This window comes from Coregonus clupeaformis, chromosome 15, assembly GCF_020615455.1.
Source record: "Coregonus clupeaformis isolate EN_2021a chromosome 15, ASM2061545v1, whole genome shotgun sequence".
NCBI lineage: Eukaryota > Metazoa > Chordata > Actinopteri > Salmoniformes > Salmonidae > Coregonus > Coregonus clupeaformis.
Window position 1 is genome coordinate 6,540,823 of NC_059206.1, and position 22,889 is coordinate 6,563,711.

At 41.9% G+C, this 22,889-nt stretch overlaps 1 protein-coding gene across 3 annotated transcripts in view; it reads left to right on the plus strand.

Annotated features, from left to right (window-relative positions):
• The window catches only part of scai (suppressor of cancer cell invasion), a 46,958-nt gene that overhangs the window by 7,812 nt on the left and 16,257 nt on the right, over positions 1 to 22,889 (plus strand). For all 3 annotated transcript variants that reach the window (XM_041897567.2, XM_041897569.2, XM_041897568.2), the window contains exons 4-6: positions 21,218 to 21,313; positions 21,478 to 21,564; positions 22,235 to 22,333. In XM_041897567.2, the coding sequence (XP_041753501.1) occupies positions 21,218 to 21,313; positions 21,478 to 21,564; positions 22,235 to 22,333 (282 nt within the window). The remainder of the gene's footprint in view (positions 1 to 21,217; positions 21,314 to 21,477; positions 21,565 to 22,234; positions 22,334 to 22,889) is intronic.

Below are 22,889 nucleotides of genomic sequence, written 5' to 3' on the forward strand. Positions count from 1 at the left end.
TTATTTCCATGTTAATGCATTTGAGCCAATCAGTTGTGTTGTGACAATGTAGGAGGGGTATACAGAAGATAGCCCTATTTGGTAAAAGACCAAGTCAATATTATGGCAAGAACAGCTCAAATAAGCAAAGAGAAACGACAGTCCATCATTACTTCAAGACATGAAGGTCAGTCAATACGGAACATTTCAAGAACTTTGAAAGTTTCTTCAAGTGCAGTCGCAAAAACCATCAAGCACTATGATGAAACTGGCTCTCATGAGGACCGCCACAGGAATGGAAGACCCAGAGTTACCTCTGCTGCAGACGATACGTTCATTAGAGTTACCAGCCTCAGAAATTGCAGCCAAATAGATGCTTCACAGAGTTCAAGTAACAGACACGGCGGTTGGAACCAAAAATCACAAATTTGGACTCATCAGACCAAAGGACAGATTTCCACCGGTCTAATGTCCATTGCTCGTGTTTCTTGGCCCAAGAAAGTCTCTTCTTCTTATTGGTGTCCTTTAGTAGTGGTTTCTTTGCAGCAATTCGACCATGAAGGCCTGATTCACGCGGTCTCCTCTGAACAGTTGACGTTGAGATGTGTCTGTGACTTGAACTCTGTGAAGCATTTATTTGGGCTGCAATTTCTGAGGCTGGTAACTCTAATGAACGTATCCTCTGCAGCAGAGGTAACTCTGGGTCTTCCATTCCTGTGGCGGTCCTCATGAGAGCCAGTTTCATCATAGTGCTTGATGGTTTTTGCGACTGCACTTGAAGAAACTTTCAAAGTTCTTAATGTTCCGTATTGACTGACCTTCATGTCTTGAAGTAATGATGGACTGTCGTTTCCCTTTGCTTATTTGAGCTGTTCTTGCCATAATATGGACTTGGTCTTTTACCAAATTTTACCAAATAGGGCTTTCTTCTGTATACCCCCTCCACAAATGAACTTTTAACAAGGCACACCTGTTAATTGAAATGCATTCCAGGTGACTACCTCATGAAGCTGGTTGAGAGAATGCCAAGAGTGTGCAAAGCTGTCATCAAGGCAAAGGGTGGCTACTTTGAAGAATCTCAAATCTAAAATATATTTGGATTTGTTTAACTCTTTTTTTGGTTACAACATGATTCCATATGTGTTATTTCATAGTTTTGATGTCTTCACTATTATTCTACAATGTAGAAAATGGTACAAATTAAGAAAAACTCTGCAATTAGTAGGTGTGTCCAAACCTTTGACTGGTACTGTATATAAATATAAAAACAAATAGGCCTATTTTAACAATGAAAAGGCTTTGTCTAAAATGAAATAAAATGATCTCTGTAACATTGCTACATAGCCTACCATTACGTAAAAAATTTATAAATACAACCGCTACGGAAAAATTACGGAATTAAATTAAGTTGGCTAAATGAGAAGGTCAACAGTTTTGGCTTTTGTTTCATATGAATGGAGTTGTTGTAGACAAGTAGCTATAGGGAGCGCAGCAAAATTGCCTCAATTATTCTTGCTACTTTAGTTAGCTAACTGTCTAACCTAGCTGGCTACTGTAGCTAGCTAGCTTCTTTACAACGATGTAATGCAGTCAAGACAGGCACTACCAGATGGTATGATAGATAACCTATGGCAGCAACAAGTTTGTCTAACAAGTGTCGGTCGGTTTGGCTACTTTCGCTCTCTCTCCCTCCATGCCACACACAGACTGTCACATACACCGGCCCCTGCGCCTCTCTCGCCCTACCCTCCAGCTTAAACAAGCAGAGTGTAGCTCACCGGCTCTTGAGTCGTGCGAGCAAGTCTCCATTAAAGTTATGTTTTTTTATGTTTTTCATTAAAACACATGTACACTGAGTGTACAAAACCGTAGGAACACCTACTCTTTCCATGACATTGACTGACCAGGTGAAAGCTAGGATCCCTTATTGATGTCACTTGTTAAATCCACTTCAATCAGTGCAGATGAAGAGGATGCATTTTTAAAGAAGGAATTTTAAGCCTTGAGACATGGATTGTGTATGTGTGCCATTCAGAGGGTGAATAGGCAAGACAAAAGATTGAAGTGCCTTTGAACCGGGTATGGTAGTAGGTGCCAGGCGCACCAGTTGAAGTGTGTCAAGAACTGCAACGCTTTTTGGTTTTTCACGCTCAACAGTTACCCGTGTGTACCAAGAATAGTCCACCACCCAAAGTACATCCAACCAACTTGACACAACTGTGGGAAGCATTGGAGTCAACATGGGCCAGCATCCCTGTGGAACACTTTTGACACCTTGTAGTCCATGCCCCGACGAATTGAGGCTGTTCTGAGGGCAAAAGGAGGTGCAACTCAATATTAGAAATGTGTTCCTAATGTTTTGTACACTCAGTGTATTTCAACTATCCCCGGATATCCCCAAAAAATATATTATTTGAATAGTGAAATAATTTCAAATGCCCATTCCTACTCTGCACTCTGGTCCTATAGTAGCCGTCACACAGAGCCTCCACCTTAGAATTTGGGAGTTGCCAGGGAAACGGCTCCAAACGTTGTCTGTGTGTGTAGTAGAATCTCTGACTCATGCTAAGAGATGATGATGGAACGATAGCTAATGGAATTGATTGGCCTAAATGTTGACAGGGATGTTTAAAAAAATAAATACATCACATCTTCTTTTATGTTGCACTCCATATAATCGGTATGTATATTTACAGTATAGCTTTGCAAATGATTTACAAAGAAACTAACTCGTGTTGCTGAAGAGCGTGGCAATTTCCCTCGAGCTTTGGTCTCTTTTATTTTGATCACGTTAACTCCCTGACGAGCTAAGGCTCAAAGACAGCTGTTGTTTTTCATAGCTCCAGACTCGGTTCCACATGGAGTGTGATGCTTGTAGGCCTGTACCTGGAACCCTATTGTAATTGGTAGGATTCACAGGTGGCTGGTGGCACCTTAATTAATTGGGGTGGAGTAATGGCTGGAACGGAATAAATGAAACAGTATCAAACGCATCCATTCATTCCATTCCAGCCATTATTATAAGCCGTCCTCCCCTCAGCAGCCTCCTGTGGTAGGATTATTATCATCCTGATGGGTCCAGGCAGCGTAGCTTTTTGGACGAGGCCTGCGTGTGAAATCTGGGGCACAGTGACCCTGTCTCTGGAGGCTTGGTCCCATCCTGGAATTAACCAAAGCCAGCCCTGCTGTAGTGCTCTGTTCCTCCATGCTAATTACAGAGGTTTGGTTATTAGAATCAGACCAAAGATTGGGATCAGTGTCCTAGTTCTTCTTTGGGACTTTGCTTGTTTGGTGCCCTGTGTCATATTTCAATTAAATAATTGGAATTGTTATGAATAAACTAGGGGATTTAGCATTTTATATAAGGTAACTGCAGACAGGTCAAATGCAACAAAGCTTTCCTTTTTACACTTTGAATGTACTTTGTAATTACAGTGCGTTCGGAAAGTATTCAGACCCCTTGACTTTTTCTACATTTTGTTACGTTACAGCCTTACTATGAAATGGCTTAAATTCTTTTTTCCCCCCTCATCAATCTACACACAATACCCCCACAAAGTGAAAACAGGTTTTTAGACATTTTTGCGAATTTATATATATATATATATATATATACACACACACACACACACACACTACCGGTCAAAAGTTTTAGGACACCAACTCATTCTTGGGTTTTTCTTTATTTTTACTATTTTCTACATTGTAGAATAATAGTGAAGACATCAAAACTATGAAATAACACATATTAAATAATGTAGTAACCAACAGTGTTAAACAAATCAAAATATATTTTATATTTGAGATTCTTCAAATATTAGACTTTTTTTTTTATTCCGTAATTTTTCCGTAGCGGTTGTATTTATAAATTGTTTAACGTAATGGTAGGCTATGTAGCAATGTTACACAGATCATTTTATTTCATTTTAGACAAAGCCTTTTCATTGTTAAAATAGGCCTATTTGTTTTTATATTTATATACAGTACCAGTCAAAAGTTAAGACACACCTACTCAATGCAGAGTTTTTCTTAATTTTTACTATTTTCTACATTGTAGAATAATAGTGAAGACATCAAAACTATGAAATAACACATATGGAATCATGTAGTAACCAAAAAAAGAGTTCTACCAACCAGTAAGAATTCCGGCTCTCACAGACCTGTTAGTTTTTCTTTAAGAAGCCCTCCTGTTCTCCACTCATTACCTGTATTAACTGCACCTGTTTGAACTCGTTACCTGTATAAAAGACACCTGTCCATCCCAGCCTTGTGCAGGTCTACAATTTTATCCCTGATGTCCTTACACAGCTCTCTGGTCTTGGCCATTGTGGAGAGGTTGGAGTCTGTTTGATTGAGTGTGTGGACAGGTGTATTTTATACAGGTAACGAGTTCAAACAGGTGCAGTTAATACAGGTAATGAGTGGAGAACAGGAGGGCTTCTTAAAGAAAAACTAACAGGTCTGTGAGAGCCGGAATTCTTACTGGTTGGTAGGCGATCAAATACTTATGTCATGCAATAAAATGCAAATTAATTACTTAAAAATCATACAATGTGATTTTCAGGATTTTTGTTTTAGATTCCGTCTCTCACAGTTGAAGTGTACCCATGATAAAAATTACAGACCTCTACATGCTTTGTAAGTAGGAAAACCTGCAAAATCGGCAGTGTATCAAATACTTGCTCTCCCCACTGTATGTATGTATGTACAGTGAGGGGAAAAAAGTATTTGATCCCCTGCTGATTTTGTATGTTTGCCCACTGACAAAGAAATGATCAGTCTATAATTTTAATGGTAGGTTTATTTGAACAGTGAGAGACAGAATAACAACAACAAAATCCAGAAAAACGCATGTCAAAAATGTTATAAATTGATTTGCATTTTAATGAGGGTAATAAGTATTTGACCCCTCTGCAAAACATGACTTAGTACTTGGTGGCAAAACCCTTGTTGGCAATCAGAGGTCAGACATTTCTTGTAGTTGGCCACCAGGTTTGCACACATCTCAGGAGGGATTTTGTTCCACTCCTCTTTGCAGATTTTCTCCAATTCATTAAGGTTTCGAGGCTGATGTTTGGCAACTCGAACCTTCAGCTCCCTCCACAGATTTTCTATGGGATTAAGGTCTGGAGACTGGCTAGGCCACTCCAGGACCTTAATGTGCATCTTCTTGAGCCACTCCTTTGTTGCCTTGGCCGTGTGTTTTGGGTCATTGTCATGCTGGAATACCCATCCACGACCCATTTTCAATGCCCTGGCTGAGGGAAGGAGGTTCTCACCCAAGATTTGACGGTACATGGCCCCGTCCATCGTCCCTTTGATGCGGTGAAGTTGTCCTGTCCCCTTAGCAGAAAAACACCCCCTTAGCATAATGTTTCCACCTCCATGTTTGACGGTGGGGATTCTTGGGGTTATAGGCAGCATTCCTCCTCCTCCAAACACGGCGAGTTGAGTTGATGCCAAAGAGCTCCATTTTGGTCTCATCTGACCACAACACTTTCACCCAGTTCTCCTCTGAATCATTCAGATGTTCATTGGCAAACTTCCGACGGCCCTGTATATGTGCTTTCTTGAGCAGGGGGACCTTGCGGGCGCTGCAGGATTCCTTCACAGCGTAGTGTTTTACCAATTGTATTCTTGGTGACTATGGTCCCAGCTGCCTTGAGATCATTGACAAGATCCTCCCGTGTAGTTCTGGGCTGATTCCTCACCGTTCTCATGATCATTGCAACTCCACGAGGTGAGATCTTGCATGGAGCTCCAGGCCGAGGGAGATTGAGTTATTTTGTGTTTCTTCCATTTGCGAAAAATCACACCAACTGTTGTCACCTTCTCACCAAGCTGCTTGGCGATGGTCTTGTAGCCCATTCCAGCCTTGTGTAGGTCTACATTCTTGTCCCTGACATCCTTGGAGTGCTCTTTGTTCTTGGCCATGGTGGAGAGTTTGGAATCTGATTGATTGATTGCTTCTGTGGACAGGTGTCTTTTATACAGGTAACAAACTGAGATTAGGAGCACTCCCTTTAAGAGTTTGCTCCTAATCTCAGCTCGTTACCTGTATAAAAGACACCTGGGAGCCAGAAATCTTTCTGATTGAGAGGGGTTCAAATACGTATTTCCCTCATTAAAATGCAAATCAATTTATAACATTTTTGACATGCGTTTTTCTGGATTTTGTTGTAATTCTGTCTCTCACTGTTCAAATAAACCTACCATTAAAATTATAAATACTGCTAAAAAAACACTAACACTAAAATAACACATCCTAGATCTGAATGAATGAAATAATCTTATTAAATACTTTTTTCTTTACATAGTTGAATGTGCTGACAACAAAATCACACAAATATTATCAATGGAAATCAAATTTATCAACCCATGGAGGTCTGGATTTGGAGTCACCCTCAAAATTAAAGTGGAAAACCACACTACAGGCTGATCCAACTTTGATGTAATGTCCTTAAAACAAGTCAAAATGAGGCTCAGTAGTGTGTGTGTGTGTGGCCTCCACGTGCCTGTATGACCTCCCTACAACGCCTGGGCATGCTCCTGATGAGGTGGCTGATGGTCTCCTGAGGGATCTCCTCCCAGACCTGGACTAAAGCATCCGCCAACTCCTGGACAGTCTGTGGTGCAACGTGGCGTTGGTGGATGGAGCGAGACATGATGTCCCAGATGTACTCAATTGGATTCAGGTCTGGGGAACGGGCGGTCCATAGCATCAATGCCTTCCTCTTGCAGGAACTGCTGACACACTCCAGCCACATGAGGTCTAGCATTGTCTTGCATTAGGAAGAACCCAGGGCCAACCGCACCAGCATATGGTCTCACAATCGAGGATCTCATCTCGGTACCTAATGGCAGTCAGGCTACCTCTGGCGAGCACATGGAGGGCTGTGCGGCCCCCCAAAGAAATGCCACCCCACACCATGACTGACCCACCGCCAAACCGGTCATGCTGGAGGATGTTGCAGGCAGCAGAACGTTCTCCACGGCGTCTCCAGACTCTGTCACGTCTGTCACGTGCTCAGTGTGAACCTGCTTTCATCTGTGAAGAGCACATGGCGCCAGTGGCGAATTTGCCAATCTTGGTGTTCTCTGGCAAATGCCAAACGTCCTGCACGGTGTTGGGCTGTAAGCACAACCCCCACCTGTGGACGTCGGGCCCTCATACCACCCTCATGGAGTCTGTTTCTGACCGTTTGAGCAGATACATGCACATTTGTGGCCTGCTGGAGGTCATTTTGCAGGGCTCTGGCAGTGCTCCTCCTGCTCCTCCTTGCACAAAGGCGGAGGTAGCGGTCCTGCTGCTGGGTTGTTGCCCTCCTACGGCCTCCTCCACGTCTCCTGATGTACTGGCCTGTCTCCTGGTAGCGTCTCCATGCTCTGGACACTACGCTGACCGACACAGCAAACCTTCTTGCCACAGCTCGCATTGATGTGCCATCCTGGATGAGCTGCACTACCTGAGCCACTTGTGTGTCTCATGCTACCACTAGAGTGAAAGCACCGCCAGCATTCAAAAGTGACCGAAACATCAGCCAGGAAGCATAGGAACTGAGAAGTGGTCTGTGGTCACCACCTGCAAAACCAGTCCTTTATTGGGGGTGTCTTGCTAATTGCCTATAATTTCCACCTGTTGTCTATTCCATTTGCACAACAGCATGTGAAATGTATTGTCAGTCAGTGTTGCTTCCTAAGTGGACAGTTTGATTTCACAGAAGTGTGATTGACTTGGAGTTACATTGTGTTGTTTAAGTGTTCCCTTTATTTTTTTGAGCAGTATATATATATATATATATATATATATATATAAATAAATAATGTATTCAAGTGAATGAATAAAATGCATTATTTTGCTAAATTGGCAAAGATTGTGTTTGATTATCCCTGTTTCCAGTGTGCCCGCCGAGAGGGGATTCTTTCTCCAAAACAGAGTAAAGACAGCTTCAAGATCGCGCCTTCTTGAGGACAAAGTAACGAGGCTGATGTCCATTTAAGCTGTTCCAAGGAGTTGGACAGTTTTGACTTCCCAAAAGCAGCGGCTCACTTTGAGCAGGCCAAGGTCCACCGCAAACGCAAGTAAATTGGAGGCAAATGATTGTCTTCGTCAGACCCGGTCCTAGCAGTTCTGCTTCTGCCCTAGGAAAGATCAACATATGCCGCCCCTGTGTCATGTACAGTGGCTTGCGAAAGTATTCACCCTACTTGGCATTTTTCCTATTCTGTTGCCTTACAACTTGGAATTAAAATTTATTTTTGGGGGGTTTGTATCATTTGATTTACACAACATGCCTACCACTTTGAAGATGCAAAATATTTTTTCTTGTGAAACAAACAACAAATAAGACAAAAAAACAGAACTTGAGTGTGCATAACTATTCACCCCCCCAAAGTCAATACTTTGTAGAGCCACCTTTTGTAGCAATTACAGCTGCAAGTCTCTTGGGGTATGTCTCTATTAGTTTGGCACATCTAGCCACTGGAATTTATGCCCATTCTTCAAGGCAAACCTGTTCCAGCTCCTTCAAGTTGGAAGTGTTCCGCTGGTGTACAGCAATCTTTAAGTCATACCACAGATTCTCAATTGGATTGAGGTCTGGGCTTTGACTAGGCCATTCCAAGACATTTAAATGTTTCTCCTTAAACCACTCGAGTGTTGCTTTAGCAGTATGCTTAGGGTCATTGTCCTGCTGGAAGGTGAACCTCCGTCCCAGTCTCAAATCTCTGGAAGACTGAAACAGGTTTCCCCTCAAGAATTTCCCTGTATTTAGCACAATCCATCATTTCTTCAATTCTGACCAGTTCCTCAGTCCCTGCTGCTGAAAAACATCCCCACAGCATGATGCTGCCTCCACCATGCTTCACCATGGTGTTCTCAGGGTGATGAGAGGTGTTGGGGTTGTGCCAGACATAGCGTTTTCCTTGATGGCCAAAAAGCTCAATTTTAGTCTCATCTGACCAGAGTACCTTTTTCCATATGTTTGGGGAGTCTCCCACATGCCTTTTGGCAAACACCAAACGTGTTTGCTTATTTTTTTATTTAAGCAATGGCTTTTTTCTGGCCACTCTTCCCTAAAGCCCAGCTCTGTGGAGTGTACGGCTTAAAGTGGTCCTATGGACAGATACTCCAATCTCCGCTGTGGAGCTTTGCAGCTCCTTCAGGGTTATCTTTGGTGTCTTTGTTGCCTCTGATGAATGCCCTCCTTGCCTGGTCCGTTAGTTTTGGTGGGCGGCCCTCTCTTGGCAGGTTTGTTGTGGTGCCATATTCTTTCCATTTCTTAATAATGGATTTAATGGTGCTCCGTGGGATGTTCAAAGTTTCGGATCTTTTTTTATAACCCAACCCTGATCTGTACTTTTCCACAACTTTGTCCCTGACCTGTTTGGAGAGCTCCTTGGTCTTCATGGTGCCACTTGCTTGGTGGTGCCCCTTGCTTAGTGGTGCCTTTCAGAACAGGTGTATAAACTGAGATCATGTGACTCACAGATTGCACACAGGTGGACTTTATTTAACTAATTATGTGACTTCTGAAGGTAATTGGTTGCACCAGATCTTATTTAGGGGCTTCATAGCAAAGGGGGTGAATACATATGCACACACCACTTTTCCGTTATTTATTTTATAGAATTTCTTTCACTTCACCAATTTGGACTATTTTGTGTATGTCCATTACATGAAATCCAAATAAAAATCCATTTAAATTACCGTAGTTTTCGGACTATAAGCCGCGCCTTTTTCCCCATTTTTCGACCCTGCGGCTTATATAACGGTGCGGCTAATCTATGGATTTTTACAGCTAACGGCCACTAGAAGACCTCCTAAATCTATGGATTTTACAGGTTACAGTCCACCAACTTTAACTCTATGGGCTCTATGACCGGTCCGCGCCCCCCACCTTTAAGCGGCGGGCTCCAGCAGGAAAAGCTGGAGGCCGGAAAAGAGTGGTACGAGAGACAGAACGAGAGCAAGACAGACAGACATTACGAGAGCGAGACAGTTTGTGCAAAGGAAGTTTTCATGCACAAAGCCTCATTATGGAAAACAAACGTAGAAATGCATATGATGCAGCTTTTAAGTTAAAGGCAGTCAATCTGGCTGTAAAAGAAGGAAATAGAGCTGCTGCACGTAGCCTTGGCATCAATGAGTCAATGGTGAGACGTTGGAGACGCCAGCGGGAAGAACTGTCTCAATGCAAAAAGTCAAAAAAAGCTTTCAGAGGTAATAAAAGCAGATGGCCCGAACTTGAAGACTTTCTTGAAGATTGGGTGAACACACAGAGAGCAGACGGCCGAGGTGTTTCCACCGTGCAGATCCGACTGAAAGCTGAAACAGTCGCCACCGAAATGAAAATTGAAAATTTTAGAGGTGGACCATCCTGGTGTTTTCAGATTTATGAGACGAAAGGGACTGTCCATCAGGGCGCGGACGACTGTGTGTCAGCAACTCCCTCCCGACTACCAGGAAAAAATAACAAACTTCGGCGAATTCACACAAAGAAAGATAGAGGAATATTCCATCGGACCGGACCAGATCATAAATATGGATGAAGTGCCTTTGACGTTTGACCTGCCTCTCACTAGGACTGTTCACAAGAAAGGTGAATCGTCCATCACGTTGAGAACCACTGGCCACGAGAGAACGAATTTCACTTGTGTTCTTGGCTGCACAGCATCTGGATTAAAGCTTCCGCCAATGGTGATTTTTAAGCGGATTACAATGCCAAAAGAAAAGATCCTGAAAGGCATCTCCTTTAAAGTCAACAAGAAAGGTTGGATGATGGAAAGTGTAATGAATGAGTGGCTGAATGAGTGCTACGTCAAGCGCCCTGGAGGATTCTTTCGCCAAAAAAAAAGCTTAGCTCGTTTTGGACAGCATGAGGGCCCATATAACGGATTATGTGAAAGCAGCCATCAAGAGCACAAACTCGATTCCAGCTGTGATTCCTGGGAGCACAACGAAGCATCTGCAGCCACTCGACATCAGTGTCAATCGTGCGTTCAAAGTGGCACTACGCGTTCAGTGGGAGGCCTGGATGACTAGCGGCGATAAATCATTCACCAAAACTGGTCGCATGCGAAAAGCAACTTTCACTCAAGTTTGTGAGTGGATCCTGATAGCGTGGAGGAGTGTCAAAACATCCACGATCATTAACGGGTTCCGAAAGGCTGGACTGCTGCGTGATGAAGAGGAGGACGCCGCCACAGCTGAGGCCCTTCAGAGGCTGTTCGATTCCGACAGTGAAGATGAGGACTTTGGTGGTTTTAGTACGCAGGAAGAAGACGGAGATGAGGATTAATGACTTGACCTTTCTGGTTACAGCCGTGTACTGCACCTTAGCCTAAAAGATGAAGACGAGGATTAATGACTTTTCTGGTAGGCTGATTACCGTATATATTTTAAGCAGCCGTGTTGCTGCAACTTTAGGCTTACGCGCTTACTGTCGTGTTACAGGCACTTTATTTAGCACTTTAAAAAAAACACATTTAATTTAGCCATTGATATTGCCCCGTCAAGCGCTGTAAGCTTTGTTTTTTGTTATGGTACTACTGTAGGCTATAATGTAGATAAATATTCAAAGATGTGCACACTTTTTCAAGGTTTTTCAAAAATAACCAAAGTTAAGTGGTTAAATGATTGTGACGCTATTAACTAATTTTGCTAGGGAACCCCTAGCACTCCCTCAAGGACCACTGGTTGAAAACCACTGCTGTAGATCACTGCCGGTATGTGCGCTGGGAGCGCACCGTTTAAGTTGAAAAGTTTGTGTGTCTGAAACGCTATGTGATACAGTACAGTTTACACAGCACAGTATATGTTCTGTAGCTACTATTGCACTAAATGGTAACACTTGAATACGTTATGCAAATATGCAACTTGTTTGTTGAAATGTTAATAAATGGGAGCTTCCTCAAGCGGCCATCTCTTTCCCGACAATCCCCTCTGTGCACGAACCCTTACATATGGTAATTAAACATTAAAACACCTGCGGCTTATAGTCCAGTGCGGCTTATATGTACACATCATTCAATTTAGCTGCTGCGGCTTATACTCCGGTGCGCCTTATAGTGCGGAAAATACGGTACAGGTTTTAATGCATAAAGATTTGGAATGGGTTGATAGACTAGTATAATGATGTTTATCATGCACAATTGGTGCATTTCAGTTGAGCTTATTCAGTAGCAGTTGGAAACGGAAGATCATTGCCAACTGTTCACATCAGAGTTACAATGTTGCAATCACTAGGCAGCCAGCTGCCTGGAGTAGGAAACAAACTTGTTATCAATAAGCCACGTACATGGAGTATACAAAACATTAGGAACTCTCTTTCCATGACAGACTGACCAGGTGAATCCAGGTGAAAGCTATGATCCCTTATTTGATGTCACTTGTTAATTCTACTTTAATCAGTGTAGAAGAAGGGTAGGAGACGGGTTAAAAAATGATTTTTAAGCCTTGAGACATGGATTGTGTATGTGTGCCATTCAGAGGATGAATGGGCAAGACAAAATATTGAAGTGCCTTTCAACAGGGTATGGTAGTAGGTGCCAGGCGCACCGGTTTGTGTCAAGAACTGCAACGCTGCTGGGTTTTTCACGCTCAACCGTTTCCCGGGTGTATCAAGAATGGTCCACCACCCAAAGGACATCCAGCCAACTTGACACAACTGTTGGAAGCATTGGAGTCAACATGGGCCAGCATCCATGTGGAATGCTTTCGACACCTTGTAGAGTCCATGCCCCGACGAATTGAGGCTGTTCTGAGGGCAAAAGGGGGGGTGCATCTCAATATTAGGAAGGTGTTCCAAATGTTTGGTATACTCAGTGTATATCACACAAGTCACAACCCCATGATAGTTCAAATTACAATAAACATAACGTTTATTAACATCATCCAGTAGAACTGTACAAAGAGTGAGATGTATAATTTGAGCTTTGGAAACAAGTGTTTTCATAAATGCATGGCCCGGGCCTCATTTCACATGAGCATTGTAAAATACGTTTTCTTTCAATGAACCAGCCTTGACGAATTTCGTTAATTTACATATCGAATTTGATTGTCCAACATCAGTTATATAATTTCTTAAATGTGTGGCCGTCTAGTGTCCTCATTCCACTGCTGTGGTGCTGAATCTTAGCGGGATTGGGGCGGGCCGGCCTGGTCATGGCTAGAAGGGATCAAGCTTTTGTCAAATTAACGTAAAAAGTTGATTTCTTTTGCATTTTACCTAATAATTTTCCTGACCTTAATCTAATTATCATAACTTGCTGCCTAAGTTCTCCTAACCTGCTACGAAAAGTCAAATCGGACATTAATTTGACAATAGCTGGGTGACCGGCCGGCCCTGGTGTTCGTAGACATCCATGTTTTGTTATTTATTAGGCCTAATCAAAATGTTCATGCCTAGGCTAAATTAAATTAGAGGGGCTTAGATTCTGTTTGAAAACATCTGTTTTATTTATTTATAAAAATGTTCATATAAATAGCCTATAGGACAGGTCGTTCGCAAATTAGATTATACAAATATTATATTTGTAACCCTAGGTGTAAATAATGGCTATTTCTCAGAAAGTTTTAAACTGTCAAGAGGAGTGAAACAAGGTTGTCCACTATCGGCATTTCTATTTATTGTGGCCATCGAGATGTTAGCTATTAAAATCAGATCCAAAAATAATATCAGGGATTAGAAATCCAGGGCTTAAAAACAAAGGTGTCATTGTACGCTGATGATTCATGTTTTCTTTTAAATCCACAACTACAATCACTCCACAGCCTCATAGAGGATCTAGATACATTTTCTAACCTCTCTGGATTACAACCAAATTATGACAAATGTACTATATTACGTATTGGATCAATAAAAAAATTTAATGTTACATTGCCATGTAGTTTACCAATAAAATGGTCTGATGGTGATGTGGATATACAGTGGGGAAAAAAGTATTTAGTCAGCCACCAATTGTGCAAGTTCTCCCACTTAAAAAGATGAGAGAGGCCTGTAATTTTCATCATAGGTACACGTCAACTATGACAGACAAATTGAGAAAAAAAATCCAGAAAATCACATTGTAGGATTTTTATGAATTTATTTGCAAATGATGGTGGAAAATAAGTATTTGGTCACCTACAAACAAGCAAGATTTCTGGCTCTCACAGACCTGTAACTTCTTCTTTAAGAGGCTCCTCTGTCCTCCACTCGTTACCTGTATTAATGGCACCTGTTTGAACTTGTTATCAGTATAAAAGACACCTGTCCACAACCTCAAACAGTCACACTCCAAACTCCACTATGACCAAGACCAAAGAGCTGTCAAAGGACACCAGAAACAAAATTGTAGACCTGCACCAGGCTGGGAAGACTGAATCTGCAATAGGTAAGCAGCTTGGTTTGAAGAAATCAACGGTGGGAGCAATTATTAGGAAATGGAAGACATACAAGACCACTGATAATCTCCCTCGATCTGGGGCTCCACGCAAGTTCTCACCCCGTGGGGTCAAAATGATCACAAGAATGGTGAGCAAAAATCCCAGAACCACACGGGGGACCTAGTGAATGACCTGCAGAGAGCTGGGACCAAAGTAACAAAGCCTACCATCAGTAACACACTACGCCGCCAGGGACTCAAATCCTGCAGTGCAAGACGTGTCCCCCTGCTTAAGCCAGTACATGTCCAGGCCCGTCTGAAGTTTGCTAGAGTGCATTTGGATGATCCAGAAGAGGATTGGGAAGAATGTCATATGGTCAGATGAAACCAAAATAGAACTTTTAGGTAAAAACTCAACTCGTCGTGTTTGGAGGACAAAGAATGCTGAGTTGCATCATACCTACTGTGAAGCATGGGGGTGGAAACATCATGCTTTGGGGCTGTTTTTCTGCAAAAGGACCAGGACGACTGATCCGTGTAAAGGAAAGAATGAATGGGGCCATGTATCGTGAGATTTGGAGTGAAAACCTCCTTCCATCAGCAAGGGCATTGAAGATGAAACGTGGCTGGGACTTTCAGCATGACAATGATCCCAAACACACCGCCCGGGCAACGAAGGAGTGGCTTCGTAAGAAGCATTTCAAGGTCCTGGAGTGGCCTAGCCAGTCTCCAGATCTCAACCCCATAGAAAATCTTTGGAGGGAGTTGAAAGTCCGTGTTGCCCAGCGACAGCCCCAAAACATCACTGCTCTAGAGGAGATCTGCATGGAGGAATGAGCCAAAATACCAGCAACAGTGTGTGAAAACCTTGTGAAGACTTACAGAAAAGCGTTTGACCTGTGTCATTGCCAACAAAGGGTATATAACAAAGTATTGAGAAACTTTTGTTATTGACCAAATACTTATTTTCCACCATAATTTGCAAATAAATTCATTAAAAATCCTACTATGTGATTTTCTGGAATTTTATTTCTCATTTTGTCTGTCATAGTTGACGTGTACCTATGATGAAAATTACAGGCCTCTCTCATCTTTTAAGTGGGAGAACTTGCACAATTGGTGGCTGACTAAATACTTTTTTTCCCCACTGTACTCGGAATACATATCCCAAAGGAAATAAATGATCTCAATTCAATAAATTATAATAGAAAGTTAGCAAAAATAGATAAGATCTTGCTACCATGGAAAGGTGGGTGCCTGTCAATTTGTGGAAAAATCACCCTGATTAACTCTTTAGTATTATCCCAGTTGACCTATTTGCTTATGGTCTTGCCTACGCCTAGCGAACAGTTTTTTAAATTATATGAGAAAAAAATATTCCATTTTATTTGGAACGGCAAGCCAGACAAAATTAAACGGGCCTATTTATATAATGAATATGAATTCGGAGGACAGAAATTATTAAATATTAAAGCATTAGACCTATCACTAAAAGCTTCAGTCATACAAAAGTTACACTTAAATCCGACCTGGTTCTCTAGCAAATTAGTAAGATTGTCTCACCCCATGTTCAAGAATGGCCTTTTTCCCTTTATACAGATTACAACCACTCACTTTCAGTTATTTGAAAAGGAAATCATCTCCCAGATATCACTATTTCTAAAACAAGCCATAGAAAGTTGGTTGCAATTTCAATTTAATCCTCCAGAAACGACAGAACAAATAATGCAACAAATATTGTGGTTAAACTCAAATATACTAATTGACTAAAAAACTTCTTTTTTTTGACAAAATGTTTAAAAAAGGTATAATCTTTGTAAATGATATCATCGGTAGGACTGGTGGAGTTATGTCGCACATGCAGCTAACAAAAACATATGGAAATGTCTGCTCTACCCAAAATTACAACCAAATAATTGCAGCCTTACCGCAAAAATGGAAGAGGAAAGTGGAAGGAGGAGAAAGTAAGGAACTTCTGTCGGCCTTGCATTAAATAACATAATTGGTTAAAGAAAACTGTGATAAATAAAAAAGTATCAGTTTCATTTAAGGACCAAAGGATTGACAGCCGTCCCATATAGATTGCAAAATAGTTGGGAAGAGGTTTTTGACGTACCGATCCCATGGCATAGTGTTTATGAACTGATACGCAAAACGACACCGGATTCAAAACTTAGAATCTTTCAATTTAAATTATTATATAAAAATCTTGCTACCAATATAATGTTATTTATATGGGGGATACAATCTTCCCAGCTCTGCAGATTTTGCTGCGAAGAGACAGAATCATTAGATCATTTGTTTTGGTACTGTCCATTTGTAGCTTGTTTTTGGACACAGGTCCAGGAATGGCTAAAGGATTGCAATATTTACCTCGAGCTAACCCTGCAGATAGCACTACTGGGTGATCTGAAAAGTCATAGTCAATCGATCAATAACATAATAATACTATTAGCAAAAATGTATATTTTCAATTCACAATCTGTAGAAACAATGAGAATAGAAAGGTTCAGAACTTTTGTAAGACATCACAGTACAGTTGAAATATATATATGGCAAATAGAAATCCTAAATGGATGGTGTTAAAAGATAGATGGGAGGTGTTGAATGGAATTGAAGGATGGGACTAATAACAACTAACAACAAACAATAACAAGATAACTAATAATGTAGGCACGCTGTGTCCATAATAAGTGTATGGGTTGTAGGTTGGGAGCTTTTGTGAAGGAGCACAGTTAGAAAGATATGGCATATAGAAGCAAACCGGATGGACATCATGAAAATGATCGGAGAGGTTGAGAGTAGAAGTAGTTCAGGAGAAAGAACAAACAAAATGTAATTATTGTAAAATTGACTGTGTCCATAAAATGTAGATAGTGGGTATGGGCTGGAAGTAGAGGGCTAGGCGTTGTTGTTCACTAGTTTACTCCAAGTGGGGAAAGGGTGGCGGGGTTGGAAAGTAATAAAGGGGAATATATATATTTTTTTAAGGATATGTGTGTGTGTATATGTATATATATATGTATATGTGTATATATATATATGTATATGTATGTATATATATTAGATAGATATAGAAGAAAATAAAACAATTATAATTTGAAGTTTTATTATTATGTAGGCAACTTCTTCTTCTAGGCTAAATGGTATTATTTAAAAAAAATGATATTCATTTATGATTTATAGCAGGGATGAAGACACAACGGGCAATGTATTTATTTTCAATAAAACACTAATTTCTATTCTGTTAAAATGAATTACAATCTAAATGTGATTTTGAGCACCTTGGGTGGACGCCCCAACGCGTTAAGCACCCAAAGCATATGGATGTCCGATAAATTTAAAATCTTGCGGGTCACGTTGTCTGGCGGCAAATTTACGGAAACCCTGCTAAAACATAATCATTTCAAACCTTGCTTACATTTGTATACGATCACATAATTCTCTCTATTATGCATGGGAATACTTTGGAACAGATTTCCACAATTAAAATCACTTGGTGCTGATTTGCTGGAGTTTCAAAATGTCCCTGCTACATGGTATTGGAATAGCTTTATGTAAAGTGAGTAAAAACATTTTAAGTGGATGATTAAATAAATAGCATTTAATTTACTTATTGAGACCCACCCCTTTTTACAACAACGACACCCACATTTGTATAGGTTTTCCAGTATCTATCAGAGTGACCGGAAACAACAGAACAGGTTTAGCGATCTTGCGCATTTTTTGCGGATTTCCTTCTCCATCCCTTTCTTCACTCTGGTTGGGAATATGTCTTGTGGGTATTAATCTTGTTCATAGCGATACGAAATGAGTGGTGCATGGAATTAGGCTAAATTGAATTCTGCTTGATTATTTGACCCATCTTCCTGACTTGACATTCATTGTTTCCCACAGCCAGCAAGGGCATTAGGGTAAGAGATAATCACACGGGAACAAATAGAGAAATCAGTAGGCCTCAGTGTTACGTACCAGTGTATAGGAGCACACGTTTTCTTTGTGTCATTTTTACGAATGAATCTTCTATCCATTGTCCTCTATTTCATTATCTGAGAAAGGCAGTCTGTGTTGCGTTTTTTGACACCATGCATTTTCAAAAAGAAGTGCACACTGTACATATCCCCTTTTGCGTATTTGAGTACAAAGACTAGAGTTTGAAATGTATTGTCGGTCTGTCTGTTGTGTTTAGTGTATCTGCATTCCATATTCTGTATGCCAGTCTGGGTGAGAAATTTGTCAGCTGTATAATTGTGGCATAAATGGCACAATGTTGTGCCAAACATGCAGGGAAGGATTTGGGGTGTGTAGTGTTGACCAGTGTAGTGTTGGGTGTTTTCAGGCTATGTGTGCGTTTGCTGCTGCACTTTTTCCGCCACAGCCACCATTGCCCGTTCCTCTACTCACAGTCTCCAGAAACGTTGTCATGGCAATGCTTCAATGATAACGAGGCCCGGAGCTTCAGCGGGGAAATTAGAGGCAGAGTGGCCGACTTGCACCCCAGCTGACAGGCAGACCTCATCCAATTCCATCACATCACCACCCCTCTGACTCACTACTGCACGCAGCATAGCCTACACACACACACCACTCCTCAGGCACAACGTTGGATAGTAGGAAAGCAAAAAATAGCCCAATGTCCAGAGAATGTCTCTGAGGAAGACCTTCAGAGGGTCTCAACTTAGCCTTTCTGCTTTGCTGTTGTGCGAATGAGTTGATATGACAGCTCAGAGGTGACCTGGATGGAAGTTTTGCATATGTATACTTCGCTATTATACACTGCTCAAAAAAATAAAGGGAACACTAAGATAACACATCCTAGATCTGAATGAATGAAATAATCTTATTAAATACTTTTTTCTTTACATAGTTCAATGTGCTGACAACAAAATCACACAAATTATCAATGGCAATCAAATTTATCAACCCATGGAGGTCTGGATTTGGAGTCACCCTCAAAATTAAAGTGGAAAACCACACTACAGGCTGATCCAACTTTGATGTAAAGTCCTTAAAACAAGTCAAAATGAGGCTCAGTAGTGTGTGTGTGGCCTCCATGTGCCTGTATGACCTCCCTACAACACCTGGGCATGCTCCTGATGAGGTGGCGGATGGTCTCCTGAGGGATCTCCTCCCAGACCTGGACTAAAGCATCCGCCAACTCCTGGACAGTCTGTGGTGCAACGTGGCGTTGGTGGATGGAGCGAGACGTGATGTCCCAGATGTGCTCAATTGGATTCAGGTCTGGGGAACGGGCGGGCCAGTCCATAGCATCAATGCCTTCCTCTTGCAGGAACTGCTGACACACTCCAGCCACATGAGGTCTAGCATTGTCTTGCATTAGGAAGAACCCAGGGCCAACCGCACCAGCATATGGTCTCACAAGGGGTCTGAGGATCTCATCTCGGTACCTAATGGCAGTCAGGCTACCTCTGGCGAGCACATGGAGGGCTGTGCGGCCCCCCAAAGAAAATGCCACCCCACACCATGACTGACCCACCGCCAAACCGGTCATGCTGGAGGATGTTGCAGGCAGCAGAAAGTTCTCCACGGCGTCTCCAGACTCTGTCACGTGCTCAGTGTGAACCTGCTTTCATCTGTGAAGAGCACATGGCGCCAGTGGCGAATTTGCCAATCTTGGTGTTCTCTGGCAAATGCCAAACGTCCTGCACGGTGTTGGGCTGTAAGCACAACCCCCACCTGTGGACGTCGGGCCCTCATACGACCCTCATGGAGTCTGTTTCTGACCGTTTGAGCAGACACATGCACATTTGTGGCCTGCTGGAGGTCATTTTGCAGGGCTCTGGCAGTGCTCCTCCTGCTCCTCCTTGCACAAAGGCGGAGGTAGCAGTCCTGCTGCTGGGTTGTTGCCCTCCTACGGCCTCCTCCACGTCTCCTGATGTACTGGCCTGTCTCCTGGTAGCGCCTCCATGCTCTGGACACTACGCTGACAGACACAACAAACCTTCTTGCCACAGCTCGCATTGATGTGCCATCCTGGATGAGCTGCACTACCTGAGCCACTTGTGTGGGTTGTAGACTCCGTCTCATGCTACCACTAGAGTGAAAGCACCGCCAGCATTCAAAAGTGACCAAAACATCAGCCAGGAAGCATAGGAACTGAGAAGTGGTCTGTGGTCACCACCTGCAAAGCAGTCCTTTATTGGGGGTGTCTTGCTAATTGCCTATAATTTCCACCTGTTGTCTATTCCATTTGCACAACAGCATGTGAAATGTATTGTCAATCAGTGTTGCTTCCTAAGTGGACAGTTTGATTTCACAGAAGTGTGATTGACTTGGAGTTACATTGTGTTGTTTAAGTGTTCCCTTTATTTTTTTGAGCAGTGTATAATACGGTGGAGCTCTGGGACACTCAGTGGGTAGTGCCGCTGAGGCAGACAGATTTACACTTAGAAATAATACAACCATGTGTCAGTACCAGGCTGTCGCATAGTATTCACCCAAAATAATACAACCATGTGTCAGTACCAAGCTGTCGCATAGTATTCCCCCAAAATAATAAAACCATGTGTCAGTACGAAGCTGTCGCATAGTATTCCCCAAATAATACAACCATGTGTCAGTACCAAGCTGTCGCATAGTATTCCCCAAAATAATAACAACATAATAAAGATGATACATGCACACCTGCAAAAAGCCTTAAATGTCATACTTGTAGTAGTAAAGGCCGCCCCCAAGCCTGACAAGGCGCTAAGCTCTAATGAAGAGGTGTCCTCACATTACGATGTCTTCATTTGTTATGGGGTTGAAGGCTGGAAGGTTGCCCTTTCTCCAATAAGGAAAGAGGGTGTGAGTGTGCTACTTGGCTGCATTTTCCTTCCTCTCAACCCCCTCACCCTCTTGTCTCTTGCAGAGATCTTCCTCAGTACGGGCACAAGCAGTGGCAGTCCTACTTCGGCCGCACCTTTGACGTCTACACCAAGCTTTGGAAGTTTCAGCAGCAGCACAGGTCAGCTGACCACTGACGGCTCCGTTCTCTCTGACACACATTTTCCCAGATGGATAGATCAAGAACGTTTGAGCCTAGTGGATTAGATGGAGAAATGTGTTGGCTTAAACATTAATTTTAAACGCAGCATTGCTTCTTTTTTTTCTATTCTTGCTTGGGAGCAGGCAGGTCCTGGACAATCGGTATGGCCTGAAGAGATGGCAGATAGGGGAGGTGGCATCCAAAATAGGCCAGCTGTACTACCACTACTAGTAAGGTTCCTCCCAACTGCACACGCACACACACACACACAGAATGTTGTCACATATCCTTATCTTTCATGTCCTGGAACATTTTGATTGTCTGATCCGTGCTTAAACTCCGGTAACTTGTGTGATAACGAATCCTGGTTCAAACAATTTATGGTACTTGATGGAGAGGTCGGTCCAGTATCTAGGATCTAGGGGTGGGCCCGACTCTAAATCCGTTATTCGGATGTGCACAAAAAGTTAAACTGGGAAAGAAAATACTAAATGTTTCAGAATTAGCTGCCATTTGTAGCTATTTAGTTGCCACATGTAGCACTGTTTGTGTGCACCTGTGAATTAAGCAATAAAAAAGGTACAATGACAAAAAAACGATGAAAATCTTGTAAACTAAAATTACTATTTTATTTGGGATTAAAACTAATATGTTTGGCATAACTGAATTTTGGAAAGACTGACTAAAACAAAATAAAAAACGGTGTGAGATTCATGGATTTCTTTACGGTATAAAAACAAGCTGACATGCAGAATTCGTATTTCCTGAAGCGTTCTCTAAATGTATTGAGTTGATCAAATTTGTTTCGTTCTTGATACACTTATTCTGGAACTACCAGGGTACCATTGTCACACTCAATACAGAGGTCTTGGCACACCATTTTCTCTTTTTGTGTTGTAGTCTTCGTACCTCAGAAACAAGTTACCTGAATGAGGCCTTCTCGTTCTACTCGGCCATCCGCCAGCGGTCCTACTACTATCAGGTCAACAAAGAGGATAGGTGAGTGCCAACGCAAGGCATTTTATTGATTTTAAGAAATTTGATAGAGCACTCTGAACATGCCCGTCTGGCTTCCATTCATTTTTGGTCCCAGGAGGTTAATGCTAGCCAGAGGCTGTTGTAACATAGCAAAACAACTGAACTATGCACTTAAAAGTGTGTGTCAATTGAATACAGACAAGGTATGGATAAAACCATATACATTTGTATTTGGAGTGAAGTATCCCTGACAGTCAGACAACTTAACAATAATGCAAAAATACATATGAGTAACAGGGGTAGTTTATATACTTGCAGTTACAGTGATTTCTGTGATTTAAATCAAATACATATATTTTTTTTACCCTCAGCACATTACGTTTTTCAACATGTTCAAGAGCTTTTGAGGTCTGAACAACTTCAACCAATGAGATTTTAGATAGCTAGCTAACGTTGCTAATAACTTAGCTAGCTTGCTAATGTTGGCAATGTGAACAAACTAGCTACATGATTAAGGCTGTAAATGGCTTTGTTTCATTACCTATTGGTTGAGAAGGTGAAAGGTCAGTGATGAAAC